Source organism: Stegodyphus dumicola, chromosome 3, assembly GCF_044657685.1.
Source record: "Stegodyphus dumicola isolate Sdum_Otavi_A_Nest chromosome 3, ASM4465768v1".
NCBI lineage: Eukaryota > Metazoa > Arthropoda > Arachnida > Araneae > Eresidae > Stegodyphus > Stegodyphus dumicola.
In genome coordinates this window covers 216,466,080-216,483,548 of record NC_140770.1, presented here as the reverse complement: position 1 = coordinate 216,483,548, position 17,469 = coordinate 216,466,080, and the positions used below count along the sequence as shown (strand labels likewise).

Below are 17,469 nucleotides of genomic sequence, written 5' to 3'. Positions count from 1 at the left end.
TCCTATGAAGAAATTCAAATTCGCTTTATGATAGGCCCTTTCAAAATGAAAAGCTAAGTACTATAATTTCAATCTGATATCAATTTTAGTGATTGAGATATTAAATTTTTGTTCCTATTACGGAATGCTTAAATGTTTTTCTCAAGATAAATAGTGTATTGCAAAGGCTCATAGCAAACTTAAGCGTTAGAATTGCGTTAGGAATATAATATGTAAGATTTATTATTTTCTCTAATGACTTAATATGCACATTAAAACACATATATGGAAAAATAATTAAAATAGTAAAATAATACTCAAATAGATCAAGTATATATTTATAGTATATTGAAAGAAGAAGAGTTTTAATTTTCTTTACCACATTAGATAATTCAGATACAATCATATACGTGTAATTTTCATCACTATGAAGTAACTATCTGTTAAAAAGAAATTAATGTCACATTAGCAATGGCGATGCAGATAGACAAAGTTTCAAACCAACAAATGATTATCTAAACGGGCTCAAATCAATATTTGGTGAAGTTGAAATAAGAACTTTTATACTTGTGGTCTTATAATAAAGCCTGCCTGCTTCCGTTCGAATCTGAAATTCATTGGTACTGACTGCTGAAGTAGAAACAGTACCAATGAATTGTGGATAAAGGTTCTTGAAGAAGAGGAAAATCAAAAGCCTCCATTCTCATCCGAAACTCTTGAAATGAAGGAGAGTGATCGGCAGTTAGCAAGCATTAAGTTGTATATGTTCAAATAGCAACACATCTGGATAAAGGGTATATCAGGATCTGCTAGACAGCGAAGAATACTTGGGCATTTCGGGCGCCAGCCGTCTACTTATTAGAGAATGGTGCAAGAATGTACTGAAGAAAAAGTGTGGTCTCAGCCTTTATAATTTTCCTGATATAAAGGTTTGCTGTTAAGAACTTTTGGAATTCATAGCAGCTGAGTTTACCTGTGGTACCAATGCTGCCCTACATCATTAAGCTTGTTTCTCGTCTTATGTAACACTGCAGATTGGAAAGTAACAGACTCACCTGTCCCATACATTTCGTATGTAACTTTAATGCATACGCAATGTATGATACAGAATTCTGCAAGCTATTCTCTGTGTTTAATTCTCTTATTACAATCCGAACCCTTCGCGTTTCCTGATCAAAAGAATACTTCGTGAAGGGGTGCTTATATGCAAGGTTCTGCGAAGCATGTGTTGCTGGTTCGTAAAAGCAAACCATATCGTACCTGTAATAGAGATTCAATACTAGGCTAACACTTGGGAAGCAGTTGCAGGATTCGTCACTACCATGCAGATGAAATAACTGTCTATTTGGGTGTCATCACATTTTGTAGAAAACTATCAGAATTTCGACTCGATTGGTTGTCTTCAGTACACTCTTTCTGCATCTGTTCATAACATTATGTTCTTTAAGAGCAGCATTTTAGAGATACGAAAATGTTTATCCATTCAGGTTCTTAACGTGTTCCTGTGAAACTCTATAGTTTGTTTAAAAATGTTTTTTCATATCGATGTAGTTTAGAGACTTCTGCAGGAGAGTTTTGAATTAACTGACAACGATCTAGTTTATATTATTAACAACCTCCTATTCAGAAGTACCACAGAACAGTCTAGAGTAAACTGCTGGGTGCGGCATGCACGTTTGCTGTGCATTTCTAATCCCCTACATGTCAAACCCTGCTATCAAGAAGTTTTATTTCATACTGTTAATTCCTTTACAGTAATAGAATTTTCATAAATATAAGCTAGTATATAATAATATTCGGAAAGTGATAGTTTTTGATTTAAGGCGTTTAATTTATTGTAAGAAGATATCAGGTAAATGCTAATTTTAGTAACATTGAAAAGATTTAGTGATATATTTCGTCCTCTTTTTTAAATAAGCGCTTTATGCTGAGCTTAGGAAATTAATTACGTATCCTTTCAGTGCAGTAGTCAAAATAACGTGATGAAAACTTTCAATGGTATTACTTCAAAATCGATATCATTACGAATTTTAGCAAAATGAGCCAGGTATATTTAATAAGAACATTGAAAAACTGAACGCATGCACATTAAAATACAGAACCACAATCCATTCATTTTGGGTAAACAAACGTTTTCTCTAAATATTTTATTCTTACATAAAAGTATATCATATTAGAAAAGATTCCAAATATTTTATTTCACTTTTTTTGTAGACCTGTTCATTTACATGCATGCCATGTAGTCCTTACTATTGCGCTATATGCGCGATTGGTACAATTATTTGTGAAAACACTATGTCTGAAAAACTGATAATTTTCGGGCCAGATGACGGAAATGCTGCTCAGGCAGTTTTGTAATTTTGACTACGAGTAGTCACGGAAAACTCGCCCGTGCAATAGTGTGTGTTTTCCGTAAAAACGTCTATTGAAACCAAGTCAATCGGTTCAGTTCAGCGTGTTAAGCATGCCTTTAGATAGGAATTTTCCGAAGAACCAAGACTATGGAAAATTCTTAATCGGAAGACAATCAGTGCATGGGTGAACTATTAGCATGTTAGAGGAAATATGCTAAACAAATAACACCTACGGAGAAAACACGGGAGATCATTCATAGAGTTCGTGAAGCCAACCATTGTTCGGAACTATCAATGTTCAACATAAGGTTACGTTGGAATAATGAAATTATACCCGACAAATTGAAATACATTGTTAGCTTCCACAGGATCCTAAGTTTGGACATTCATTTACATTCATATAAATTATAATTTGTGCAACAATTCATTGCGCGTGGCAAAGAAATTACGCACGGTGATACATGCATAACATGTTCGATAACTATCAGCAGTTTATTCATCCTTGCTGATAACAGATGAAGCAAACTTCCACTTGACAGATTATATCAAGAAAACAAACTTTCGATAGTAGATGCCATCCAACTTACAAGGCACACATGAAAAGCAGCTATACTAACAGAGTGTCGTAATTTGGTTCGGTATCGGCGTGGATGGAGTATCGGGCTGTACCTTTTTGAAAATGCCAAATAACCAGGAAAACGCAGTAACAGAAGAACGATATTTTCAAGTGGTGCATGAGGGTGTCATTCCAGAATTGCGAACACTATCGACTACGTTTTGGTACCAACAAAGACGGAGCCACTAGCGCCGTGTGCTGTCTCAGCACAAACGCATTACGAGAGTTCGTTCAAAGTCACATCATTTCTCATTTCGATAATCTTCAGTATCCCGTCAAATTCCCGACTTTAGTGTCTTAGACGCCTTCCTTTAAGGATTTTGAAGGATAAAACATAGCTGAAGAATGTCAATCAGGTAGAAATCAGATAGGAAGTTGCCGTCATAACTCGGGATTTCCTTGACGGCGTCATGCAAAGTGTCTGTAACCGTCTTTTGCAATGTATTGATAACCGAGGTGATCATCTGCCAGACATGAGTCTTTCACAAATGAAAACTGTATCAAATGCACACAAAGCGCAGGGGTAAATTTACGGGGCATGTAAAAACGTACAAGCGTAGCATAAAATATGCAGAATCGATGGTTATCGATTATGATAGAAGGTGATTCTAAACTGATAAAACTGCATGTGAATATTCATATATTTTTAACATTTAGAAACTTATAAATGACTTCCGTGAAAATACAGCGCATTATAAATGTAATATTATAAATTAAGGAATGTTACATACTAGTAAACGACAGACGAATAGCACTGACTGGTATGACAATGAGGGGGGGAGACCATTAAACCTTGTATCATCCTAATTTACTTTTAACCGAGTTTTCGAGGATTTAACCGATTTTCTGGCGCTGCGAAATTTTAAAAACCTCAAACTTTAAAATTAAATATATAGTCAGTTTTTGTACTGCGGGTGTCAGCTTTTCCTTACGAAAATTCAGAAAATTAGTTTCTATTCACCCGTTTCTTTCTTTGAAGAGATAATACTGGTGAATACAATACTCCGCATTCTGTAAATTCTAATAGTAAAAAGAAGTTAAAAAAAGATTTAGTAGAAACCTTGTGAAACTTCTGAGATTTTCTTTGAAGGTTTCTTCCCGTTCTGCGCCTTGGCTGTAAAAAGCCCATGTTCTGCGATCTAAGTGCTCCCTGGCGTAGTCTTCGTAGTCTTTCAAACAGAGCATTGTTTTAGAACATAGAATATGAAATGGAATTCCTTTTGATTTCCTGAAATAAAAGCTGTAACTTTGATATAAATTAAAATAGGCAAGAATAGGTATTTACAGAAAACCCCGTCGGCCATTTTCGCCTGTTAAAGGAAAGACACCAAACTACGCGATTTTTCGCCAAAAATGGAAAGGTCTCCTACAAACACGCTGGGTTCGGTGTAACGTTGATTACATGTGTTACGTGGCCTAATTTTCGCAAAATTATTATATTTAATTAATTAATCAAGGCCTAATTTTCACGAAAATGAAGATATCGGTGATTTCGCGAGCTGAAAATTTCGCGAAATTTGGTAAGTGAAAAATTTCTAATTTTTTTATTATTATTTGAGGCGAAAAAGATGTATTTCGTGAGACTTATATTTTCTCCCGAAAATTAAAACCTAGCGAAAATAATTGCTTTTACAGTAATCTCTTAATAAAAAATAATGGAAATTTTTAATGAAAAATTAAATATAAATACATGATAAATAATAAATTTGAAAGAAAAATAAGAATAGAACGTTTTTTCTTGTTTATTTAATAATATTTTTTTTTTTTTTTTTTTTTTTTTGTTTGGAGCGATTGTGAACTGTCTCTTGCGAATGACGGGATTTTCCGCAAGTACCCAAGAGTAAATATTAAAAAATCATTGGAAAATTTGCTGTTTTGCAAGAAGATTTTATCTGTATAAAACTGTCCCCAGTTTTTCGCATGTATAATAATTTTTTAATGCGTATATACAGCTTCTTATATTCTGCGAACCCATTTTTGCTGCAGAATAGAAACTTGAGATTATAAATATAAGCATTTTGAGATAATGTAATGATAGTATGATTCAAATTATGTATGACTTAGTAGAAATAATATAGCGTGTCTTGTGCAGACAACCGACAGATTATATGTCAAAAATTTATTAATCCACAAACCAACAAATGATGTAAACAATAAATAAAAGAATTTGAAATGGTGCAAATTCTAACATTCGCCCAAAAGGACTCTTTTAGAGTTTAATATGGTTTATCAGTAAAGATTAACAACAGAGATGGCTCATGGGAAATAGTGAAGCAGATACTAGATGAACATACAATTTGACCAATATAGAAATGGTATACATCATTTAAAGATATATAACGTAATTCTATAAATGGATGTTTTTAATTAGATATACTATACACAATAAATTAAATTAATTTTTGTTTAAATGAATTAGATTACAAAATAAAAAATAATTTTCTTAGGAACTGCATCTATTCCTTTTAAATAGTTTAGTTTGTTCATCAGTAACAGACAAATTAGTGACGAAAGACTAATATCTTGCATTTTGCCGAATGGAAACTGAACCGGATGAAAAATGAAATAACGCATTTGCAGTGGACGACATTTAGAGTGAATCAAAGCAAAATCATGTGTCGAGAATAATGGTCTGTGGCCTAATATCAAAATGTATCAAAAGCAACGGTCGTTTTAGTTTAGAACTGATCTGACACACCTGAAAATATTAATTGTAAAGTCTCAGCGACTGATTGCTTCACTTGTAGCTATAGTGAGAATGTTTTGAATAGAAATAATGGAAACGCCTTTATTTTGTTAGAACAGAAGATTTAAGAATGCAATTTTAATTGAGAAAAAATTCGGTACTTACGTATTAACGCAACCAGGCCAAAACTCGCATAAATCGCCAAATTTGGCGACCCTACTTACGGCAACCCTATGTGTGTGCAAATAGACGAAAGTTTATTTGTAAAAAGAAAAAATAACACTGGGCGTGTACTACCACATCAATGGGTTTTCGGCGGAATTTGCCGAGAAAAGAAAGAGACTTTTTTGGTTACTGTACCTAACAGAAGCGCCGTTACCCTCATAGAAAAAATTTTCGAAAATATCAAGGAAGGAAGCATCATTTATTCGGATTGCTGGAAAGGATATAATACAAGTGAGTTCGAAAATGCTGGATTTCTGCATGGAACTGTTAATCACAAATATAACTTTGTGGATCCCAACACGGGTGTTCACAGACAACATGAAGAGCGCATGTGGGGCTCAGCCAAATGGCGCAACAAAAAACAGAGAGGAACAGCCCGTCATCATCTTGACTCATACCTTATCGAATTTATATGGTGCCAAGCTCAAGCTGTTAATGGTGAAGACGGTTTTCAATCAGTGCTAAAAGCAATAGCCAAAAGATTTCCGCCGAAAAAATAATTCTGCAACATATTCAAATTCGAAACCGGAAGGGTTTAATTGCTATTTTATATTTTAAAACAAAATAATATAAAAAACTGTATTAAAAATTATCTGTAATTAATAAATGTACATTTTCTTTCTATTCATACTTTGGTTGATCTTTAGATTATGGTAACTTGGCGATTTTTTGGCGAAAATTTGGCGACCAACTCTCCTACAGCAACCCTCTATTTTTTTTTCCCGCCGCCATTTTGTCTTCACGAAGTAAAGACATGTTTCTTTTCTTTTTATCTACTGAACACTTCTTCCAACAATCTACTAGCCAAATTACACTTATGCTAGAAATTTTATCTAACAAAACTGCTTAATCATGACAAATATTCACTGCAAAATTGGGAAAAAGTGCACAATACCATACTCCTTACGCGTTTTTCAAAATAACACATACACATAAACCATGTACACGTCGACTTATTTTTACTTAAAAAAACATCCCAGAATTACACAAAAATGGCATTGCGCATACTCTTCACTATATCCATGTACACTGCTTTTTTCTCATAAATTAGAAAAATTTCACGAAAATACATGACAATTTTCTGAATCTTTAAACCCGGTAAAAAGAACATATATGAAATTACCTGATCGCGAAAAAGTATATACCTTTTCCAAATATGAACATTTCCACATATAAAATAAATAAAATATCCAAAAACTTTTACCTCTAAATCATCTATTATATTATAAACATCACCAACGAATTCATACCGCAAGCATTACAAATACTTAGTGTCAAATATTTAAATTATTTCCATGCACGTTTACTTCAACTAAAACGTATACCAAATTCCTACAAACATAAAATTCACAAAATAACTATCATTTAATTAAAATATAATTAAATTCAAAAGCACTACTTAAAATATAAATAAGCAGATACATTAAATTAATAAAAATTAGCTTACAATCCTAATTACTTTAAACTAAATCATTGCTAATAACAATTTTCCCAATAATACCAAATTACTTTACTTCCACCTTACATTTAGAACAATGCATAAAAATAATATCCTCAAATAATTAAAAATACTAACTTACCTAATCTTCTTCAGAATCTTGCTTACATGGTGGATACACTTTTATTATGGATTCAATAAAATTACTGAACGATTTTTTCTGCGAATTTTTCCTCCACACTTCCTTCGCTAAATAAAAAGCAAAATTCTCTTTATCACATCTAGAATTCACTTTAGACAGCGCCATACAATCCCAAAATTATTCAACCCTACTTCACATAACAGACAATGAAGCTTAATACAAAATAATATACAGCCACAGATATTTTTCCAAATTCACCCCCTTTTCCGATTAAAGAACCGTAATTCGTCCATTAATATCACATGACATATCCCATGATCTCTCATTTCCCTCACACAAAATAATGCGTAATCGGAACTGAGTACTGCTCACATTATTACCAAAGTCCCAGGTAGTAACCTTTATCGCCTCCAAAATGTCGCCAAACTACCAGTTACCATATTCTAAAGATCAGCCCATACTTTTTTACTCAAACTTACAAATCGCGCCAACCTGGTTGCGATAATACGTAAGTACCAAAAATTCTTCAGCACTCTATTAAACATAGACAGAAAAACTTAGATTTTAGAAATAAGAAGAGGATAAATTTTCTGTCCATTACTAATACCGATTAATTTCCATTAAATACTGCGCATTGTATTCAGTGATTTCATTCAGGGCAAAGAAATGTATCTGTCGCGTTTGCATTTTAAGGGTTTGCCTAGTGTGAATGAATATAAATCAACTTTCTGAACAAAATCTTTGATAAATTTATTACATACTTTTGTATTCTACTTAAGAAAATAGGTTTCATTTCCTTTTCCGTAAGGGATTATAAGCGAATAATGCTTTCATAAAATTTAAGTCACGAAAAATTAGAGTGGCAATATAGTAAAGGATTTTTGTTGAATGGTGAATTGATAAACTGCCGTGAGGAAAAGGTCATTTAACACAAGAGTGTACGGCAGAAGAGGAAAATTGTGCGAATTGTGTTCACTCCAATACGCATAATAGCACAGACTTTGACGCAAGTCATCCGGCAAGTTCTTCAAAATGTCCTGTGTACCGACAGGAACTGCAACGAGGCAGCAAAACACAGCAACAACGGATGTAGGCAGTAACCAATTCCGCCAACAAGTCACAGGACTCAGTTTCTCCAAGCAAACCTGCAGAGAGCTAGATCTGCAACACTTAACTTCATGGATATTATGACAAAGGAAAATGCGGATATCGCCCTCATACAAGAGCCGTACTTAGCACATAGTCATCTGCCAGGAATTCCACCCACAAGCAAGACGTTCCAGTCAACCTCTCAACAGGCTGTCATAATTTATAATGGTCCGCTATCTCCCCTCCTTACATCTCAGACGCAACACTCAGTTACCATTAAACTAGAGACAACTACGGGACACCTTCAAATTACTAATGTGTACTTTCCACCAAATGAGGAAATCGATCCACTATTAATAGAAATCAGCACTGTCGTCAGAAAAGGGAACAATCAAATCTTATTAGCAGGTGATTTCAATGCTTCAAGTCCCTTATGGGGGGTGCGAGTGGAAAACGTAAGAGGCAAAATGGTTTTAGAATATGCAATGACAAACAGATTAAGCATCATAAACACGTCAGACTCACCGCCCACCTTTCGCACTATAAGGGCGGAAGGTTGGCCGGATTTAACCATGGTTTCTTCCCAATTAGCAAATCAAATGTCGGAATGGCATGTTATGGACATTCCCTCTCTGAGCGACCACAGAATAATCAGCTATCTAATGGGCGCTCAGTTAACTTATACTCTGAAACAGAGGTTCAAGACAGCTTATGGAGGACATCAGAAGTTCCTTCATTTGCTTCGTCCTTATGTAGGTCAATTGATTTTCAACTTCCAAGCAAGCAACACTATAGACAGACTGGATGATGCCTACAGGCATTTAATTGGAACTCTAACAAGTGCAGCAAAGCAAACGTATAAGAAAAAACACCCAGCTAGAAGAAAGAACTTTCCTGGTGGAATGACAAACTAACGGCAAACAGAAGCAGAGTTCGGGCGCTCAGAAGACTAGCACAGTCAGAAACAGAATCCATACAAAGGGACCAAAAAATGCAGACGTACAAGAAGGCACTTGCGCAATACAAACTACAGATAATAAAGGCCAAATCCGACTCCTGGCAGGAACACTGTAGTAGAATACCGGAAATTTTTGGGAAAATACAAAAAATCGCCGCTGGTAAGGTCTTTAGACCGACTCAATTGACTGCGAATGTGGCCCCTGACGCACCAAATACAAGAAATATTCTTTCGGTAATACTGAAAACGGTTTTTCCTTCAGATGATCCCGCCAATGACTCAGAAACGCATACATTAATAAGGACGCAATTTCAGGAAAAATTCTGGTCTTCCAAAAATGGAGACTATCTTCCACCAACAATAGAGAAGGTAGACTTAATCATAAATGGTTTGGCAAGGAAAAAGGCACCGGGGCCGGATGGCCTAGACAATATAATACTCAAGGCATTGCATAATGAGTTTCCAGAGCTGATCCACTCAGTCTGCAAAGCATGCTGGAAAGTAGGACACTTTCCGAAAGATATGAAGCTGGCAGAGATCGCTCTGTTTCACAAAAAGGGGAAAGATCCCTCGGATCCGACCTCCTACCGCCCGGTAAGTTTCCTTCCCACAATTAGCAAAGTTCTAGAAAAAATCATTCTAATGAGGCTAAATTATTTCCTGAATAAAAGTTCAGTAATTAATAAAAAACAGTATGGCTTCCGTTAAGGAATATCTACGGAACAGGCAGTAGCAGATCTCCTGAAAGTGCTGAAAAAGAACAGAGAGGAAGACAATCACTCAATAGTAATATCTATTGACATAAAGGGAGCCTTCGATAATGTCTGGTGGCCTGATGTAACAAAAGAATTAGATTCAATCAACTGCCCAATTCAGATCTTAAAGTTGATAAGGAGCTACCTTGAAGACAGACAAGTTCAAGTAACTACAAACGATGGAATAATCCAGCATAAACTGGAGAAAGGCTGTCCACAGGGTTCCTGTCTAGGGCCAACCCTGTGGAACCTAGTAACTAATTGAGCGTTCCAAATTTTTGAGATAGAGAGCGAAATACATCTGCAAGCTTTTGCGGATGATTTCCTTCTAGTAACCTCGGGAAGAAATAATATCGAGAAAATTACACAAAATGCACTAAATAGGTTCTTAGAGTGGGCACAAACACATAAACTTACGATCTCAGCAGGAAAAACTACCATGCTATTTATAGGGCGTAAAAGAGTAATGAAAAGAAATCCTACCATTAGACTCAACGGTAGCTCAATAAAATGCTCTTCAAACATAAAATACCTAGGATTTATCCTCAACAATAATCTCTCTTGGATTCCCCACTTAAAAGAACTCAGGAAAAGATGTATCGCACTCACAAACACAATGCTACGCACAACAGGACTGCAGTGGGGAGCACCACCATGGGTGCTTAAGAGGTGGTACCAAGCAATAACAGAAAGAATTGTTCTCTACGGCGTAGCGATCTGGGGAAATACACTCAACGTAAGCATGCGTAGATTACTCCTGTCCATGCAAAGGCTGCAACTCTTGCTCATCTGCAAGGGCTACAGAACTACTTCAACGACAGCTCTGCAGGTTCTAGCAGGAATTCCTCCGCTAGACCTGCAAGCAGAAATTGAGTCGTTAATTGCAAGAGTGTTAAGGCTAGGTGAGGATGGAGTTCTATGGGAACAACACCACTTTGCTGAAGACTTTGAAAAACACAAGCCAGTGACGCAAGGACATCCGGCTGAAACACATCTAGAAAAGTGTATTCTAGGCCACTATGTGACACCAAAAGATAACCACACAGCTATATTTACAGATGGCTCAAAAACCGAGACGGGTACTGGCAGTGCCTTCTGCGTTCTAAAAGGTAATACAGCTGGGTATAAATGGAAAAGAAGACTTGGCAGTAGGAACTCAGTATTCCAAGCTGAGCTGGCAGCACTTAAAGCAGCAATTAATTATGTGAAGAGGAACAGACTTATCCACATTACTATTTACAGTGATTCTGCCTCTAGCCTTGACGCAATCAAAGGTTACAAAAGTAGAAGCCAGTACGTCCAAGAAATTAGAAAAATCCTCCTCTGTCTTCTACCATCAGAAAGGCCATGCCTCACGTGGGTTCCGACTCACGTGGGCATTAAAGGCAATGAGGAAGCAGACACCCTGGCAAAAGAAGCGGCAAAACAGTATGGTTTCCGTGAAGAACAGAACTGCCAGATAAATTACCTAGGTCTCATCTCAAAAAGATCACTCTAAAACAACTGATAGACAGATGGCAAGCCAGATGGGACACAGAAGATACAGGAAGGAGAATGTATATGTTCTTCCCAAAAACAACGCTAGAGTTAAACTGCAATAGTGGTAATCAGACACAGTTTTATACAGGTCATGTCACATTCCTGACCTATCTGCATATATTCAGCCTGAGTGACACAGAAAGATGTCAATGTGGAGAGGTGGGGGATCCAGACTACTCCGTCTTCCACTGCACCAACACGGCACAGTGCCATATAAGAAAGCCAAATCAAGCTTACTGGCCACAATGGGCGGCAAATATGAGAACAAACAAAACAGCAAATAAAAAGCTACAAGCGGTAATCAGCCATTGTCAGATAAAGTTTTTTCTAATACGACGATAAGTGTCCCAAATAGAAATAATCAAGTGCTTAGCGCTCTGAATCATAAAATGTATAAATCACACTAAATCAATCTGGGCACACACCTCGAACGTCTCAACCCAAGGCTAACTTAGATAATTAGGACTATGGCAACAACCTGCCAATATTCTTTATAATGTTTACTTTTGCAATTAATGTACAGGTCTAGGACTCGCAAGACCAGATCGTGCCAGTAAAATCTTCAACAGCAATGAGTTTTTCCTACACTTACTAATCGTGTATTTAAATTACAAGTTTGTGATAAATAGGTTAAAGAAGGGCAAGGTCAACTTATGTTATCACCTCAAGTTTATGAATGATATTATTATTTGTATGGCATTTTTGCCTTCTTAATTTTAATAAATATTCAACTTTTTATGCAAATTTTAGGGAAGAAATATCTGTATTTATGTGATCAATTGCATGTTTGAATCTCTTCCCTAGTGATCAGCATTACGTGCTTAATTATGTTTTGTATAAATTATGTGCATGTTCTAAGGTGATAAAACTAACTATGGAATTAATGTAGGTAAGTTTCTCTTTGTAATTATGTATCAGCATTATGTATTCAAGTGTTTGGAATCAGATATCAGTTTTACTGAGTATGGTGCTGTACTTTTCTGTTTATGTTCACTTTAAAGTATTTAAGTCTGTATTTATTCCTTCTCTGCATGTACTATGAAGGTCAGTTCGTACTTGGCTAGGATTTAGACTACATAGCAGTACTTAATGATCAGTTTTATGTATTATGCTTATCAGTTTTATTTTTAGTTTTCATGTATTATGTATGCATTTTTAAGTGTTATGTATGCAGGCATTAGGGATCAGCTTTCTGTATTTCTGTACTCTGTATCATGTTAGTTTTTCAGTTTAATATTCAGTTTTGTACTTATGTATGTATTATCCTGTCTGCAAGTACTACGAAAGAAAATGTAGGTGAATGGTTCAATTTGTAAAACAACGGTTTAAGTATGCGCAAAGAACTAAATTATGCAGGAATTTGTTATCTTAGTGATAACAGGTACCCATTCTTTTAAATGTTCTTACATAAGAGTCAGGCACATGGAAAGTAAACTGCGTTAAATTATGTTTGGACGCTAGGATTTTTTTAATCATCTTTTAATCTCTCTCTTTATTTATTTATTTTTTATTTTTTATTTATTTATTATTTTTTTAAAGTTTACTATGTGCAATAATTTAATAGGTAACAACTTTCCTCCATGCAGGACCAACGACTTCACAGAAGCCCCATAAAGATATGACAGTTGTGTCAGGATAAGCACCCGCATGTAGACATTTAGCAAGTCCAGAAAATCCACGGCAGTTAATTTTTCAGGCAGAGTCCTCCTATCTTTACTTTATCTAACACAAGTTTCTGTCTATTCTAACAGCGATTCTTAACAGTCTTGTGATTGCTTCTTTGCTTAATTTTAAGTAGTTTCTAACAGAATACTCTTTCCCCGTACAACAACATCCAAGCTTATATGTAGACTTTATGAGGCTCTTAGCCGTCTATTCGGCTGCGTTCCCGGAGCAGGATGAAGCAGAGAGTAGATGGTTTCTGCCAGGAAGATAACACACTGTGAGGCTAAGGCCAGGTCAGTGGTCTTCCTTGGTGGCGCTCACTCACTCACTCACTCACTGCAGTGAGTATGAGATTAATAGCTTTTAAAGTTTACACCCATCTCGCTTTCACGAGAACGTTTTTCTCTTGTATTTAGTAAATGGGTTCTTTTGGTTTGGCGTGATTGGCGATGGGATATTTCGTAAGTACTGATTTTACAGATAAGTTTTGCATAAATATATGTCATGCAATAAAGGTTGTTTCCGCAATTGATTTTTCACTCTAGGGATTTCTTCTAACGATAAGCATGAACAAGTTGCATATTAGAATCTCAATGCTTATCGCTACCTAAATGAATTTTGCATCGTTGTATGTCCGACTTAATTGTTTTTGAGATCTGTTGAGCTAAAGCAACATGTTTTGAAATTCAGTGAATCTTTTACACAAACTCTTTATAACATGAAACTCTTTATAACAGAAAGGAATCAAAGCTTACTAGTAGAAAGAACACCACTTAAGAAATTTGACATGAGAATGATAATAGCACAAATTCCGAGTCACTGAGACAATTTTCATTTCTGATTTAAATTTGTTTTAGAACAGGATGATAACACAGTTCCCTATATTCAGTCAAAACACAGGCCACATATTAATTATTTCTCATACTTTACGAGAACGATAAGATGGAATAAATGTATGTTTCAGAATCTCATGGAGTGTTTGAAAGAAATATGCAACACAACTACGAATCAAGATTTCCCAACTATCAGAATGTAATACTCTGTAATGTACAGTTAAAAATATACTGAAATTAAAATTCCTGTTGTAAGAACGATAAGGAAATTATTGTATACTACTCTCATTTGAGGAAACATAGTATATTTATTAGGAAAAAAAAACCCTGCAATTTGGAATACGATTGTGTCAGAGATGAGTTTTGAAGTTAAAGTTTCCGATACTGTATAAAAGCTTGGGACTCAAGCTGTGGACAGTAAAACCTATTTGAATAATAGTTTAAAAAGTGATAGTATTATAATAGAGGAACCACTAATAAAATGATCAATGTGTTAATATTAATAACGTTATCAGAAGTTAAGATACTTGAAATAATGATGCCTTAAAGCCCCATTTGAAGTTGGTATAAAGTTTAGAATGTCATACTCTCAAATTGTGCATATGTAACCGTTAAATTTGTTTCATGATTCTTCCGGCCAAAACCTTCTAATGCACCATTTCTTTGCATGCGGTCAAACTGTGCTGGAGCTGCCAAACTTCTGCTAGCATCGTAGTCTGACTTGACCTTTAACTTTACCACTGCTGTACTTCAATGACGAGCTACACCACAAATTCAAATCCTACACAACACAAAATTCTTTCTAAAACTTTTCAACAAGAATTGTTTAAAATTTTTAACGTTGGGAACTAGCTGGAACATCTGTCTGGGTTTTAATCTAACTCAAGTAGAGTTTACCTGTTACATGAAATTCTTGGATTAACTTTCACTATTAATTTAACTAAACTCTGAAAGCAGAAAGACACAGATAGTATTTTAAATTAAAATATAATTTAAATTTAAATGTATTCTACGTCATTGCTTGTGAAAGTTAAATTTAAGAAAGTACAACACAAAGTTACCACCTGGAGATGGCTGTGAACGAAAAATATGTCTTTAAAATTTCTTGCATACTTAATGTATAATAACCAAGTAATTTGTAACATCAGCTATAACTACTAACAGCTACTCAAAATCTGAACATGCTAACCAACTCTACTTTGAGAATTTATTCTTGCGCTATTTGCTAAAATGTTAAGCTGGATGATAGGCAACGGACGGAGATCCAAATTTTTATACATAGTTAGGAGCTATTTTCCTAAATTAACAATAAACTGCTTGCCGCTCAAAGGTACATAATCTCTGGAATGAGCAAGATTCGCGGCGAAATAAAAACAATAGAAAAAAAAATGTAAATTAAAATCAGCGTTGTTAGCGAAATTCAAATAAAATGTCATAGGGAATCCAGCTGCCTTTCTCGAGAGGTTTATTAATAGGTGAAAAGGGGTAAGAGATGCTCCGTTCGCTTGAGATAATCTCTATAAAACTGGGATGGAATTTCCCTCTTTTGGTTGATGTAATTTAGTCGTACTACGTGGTACTCAGTGGGCAGTGTTATAGGTAATGCAACAGCTAAATGATCAATAAAATTTCCCCAATTCCGACAAATGCATTAAGTATCTGCATGGAGCATATAAACGCTTAAGCGGTTACAAACATTAGCAAAAATTTTCATTGATTTGAATTTTTTCGTTTTCAAGAAAAAGATGATTTAGTATGTAAGTAACGGCACAGAAGAAATTAAAAATTGAACGTAAGGCAGAAATTAACTCTAATAATACAATTAAAGAAAAATAATAGAATATTAAACTATAAAATCTGGGTACTTACGTATTAACGCAATCACCTCAGTAGAAATCAGCAAATTTTCAGAACACGTCAAACTCTGGCAACCATGTGCATACCTATTTTTTCGGCAACTATGCTCATAATAGTCCTTCAGTGAAGCAACACCATAACTTCCGTATGCGTTATTTTTTGTATTCCAAATTCCAATGATTTTTGTGAAAAAATGGCGACATGTTTTGCCTTAAACTTAGTTTTAAAACATGAACTTGTGGAATTTGCCAGCAATTGAAAAAAAAAAAAAAAAAAAAAAAAAAACTGTGGTAAAATTTCTGGAAGAATACAGAATTTTGCTGAAAATTGTTTAAAAAGGGAACAAGGAAATACGTTCCTTGATAACCGCTTTTGCTGAGGTTTGTACGAAGATAGGTCTTCACAATTCTCTGACGTTTATTTAAGAGAAGACAGATTGACGTGTACTTTCGGAGAACAGAAAAACATTACAGGAAGATTTCAAAAGAAAGAAAGAAACTGATTTATTTTTTAATTGTATCACATAATCCTTATTTCATATTTGTATTTTAAAAGTAATTTTAATTTGTATGATAATCTGGTCTAATTAACAATAAAGATAATGCACATAATGGGTCGCTGTATAAGCAAAAAGGCAGTAGACGTTTTATAATTTTACACTAAAAATGGGAAGTATGCCCTTATAACCAACCACATTATTCCACACTGAGTTCATATAATATTATATTTTAAACTTTTAATTGCAATAAACATTTTTAGTTACTAAAATGTGCTAAAAATTACCTTTATAAAACAAAAGCAAACAGCAAGCACCATTGATTTTCCTTTGAACTTTAATATAAAAATAGAATTCTGTACAGGTATTTTGTCTGTACCTGCTTCTGACAGAATCTATTCTGCTAATATTTGTTGCTTAAATATTTATCATTCCTACATTTTATCGAAGTTCAAAGTCTTTAACAACGAAGAAAAATTCTTATTAAGATAAAATACTGATAGCTGAATTTTGTTTACGTTTTTTCGCGTAACAAAAAATTGTTTCTACAGAAGAACCTTTCTTTTACATGGAAAAAAAGTTAATGATTATTACGTTATTGACAATTCGGAGGAATATTCTCGTTTTCATTTACAAAGAAAACCTTACAACCTTGAGATTAAAACGGGTTTAAAATTATTGGAGCTAATATTTAACATTAAAATAAATACTCCTATAGATAATCTCTCCTCCCCCCTCTCTTTAAATATAAAGTTTTTGATCGCCCAGATCAACATTTTTGATGAAATTTTCAACATTTTGAAAAATCTGAAATATACACCACATTCAATAACATTA

General features: G+C 34.7%; 1 protein-coding gene across 2 annotated transcripts in view; it reads right to left on the bottom strand.

Annotated features, from left to right (window-relative positions):
• LOC118200142 (2-Hydroxyacid oxidase 1-like) overlaps window positions 1-17,045 on the bottom strand; it is a 47,177-nt gene extending 30,132 nt beyond the window's left edge. The window contains exons 1-2 of one of the 2 annotated variants that reach the window (XM_035372070.2): window positions 16,920-17,045; window positions 4,010-4,177 (exon numbers count right to left, since the gene is read on the bottom strand). In XM_035372070.2, coding sequence (XP_035227961.1) covers window positions 4,010-4,134 — 125 coding nt within the window. In that variant the 5' untranslated portion in view covers window positions 4,135-4,177; window positions 16,920-17,045. The remainder of the gene's footprint in view (window positions 1-4,009; window positions 4,178-16,919) is intronic. The other variant, XM_085813851.1, reaches the window with a different exon arrangement.
• Window positions 17,046-17,469: the final 424 nt, after the last annotated feature.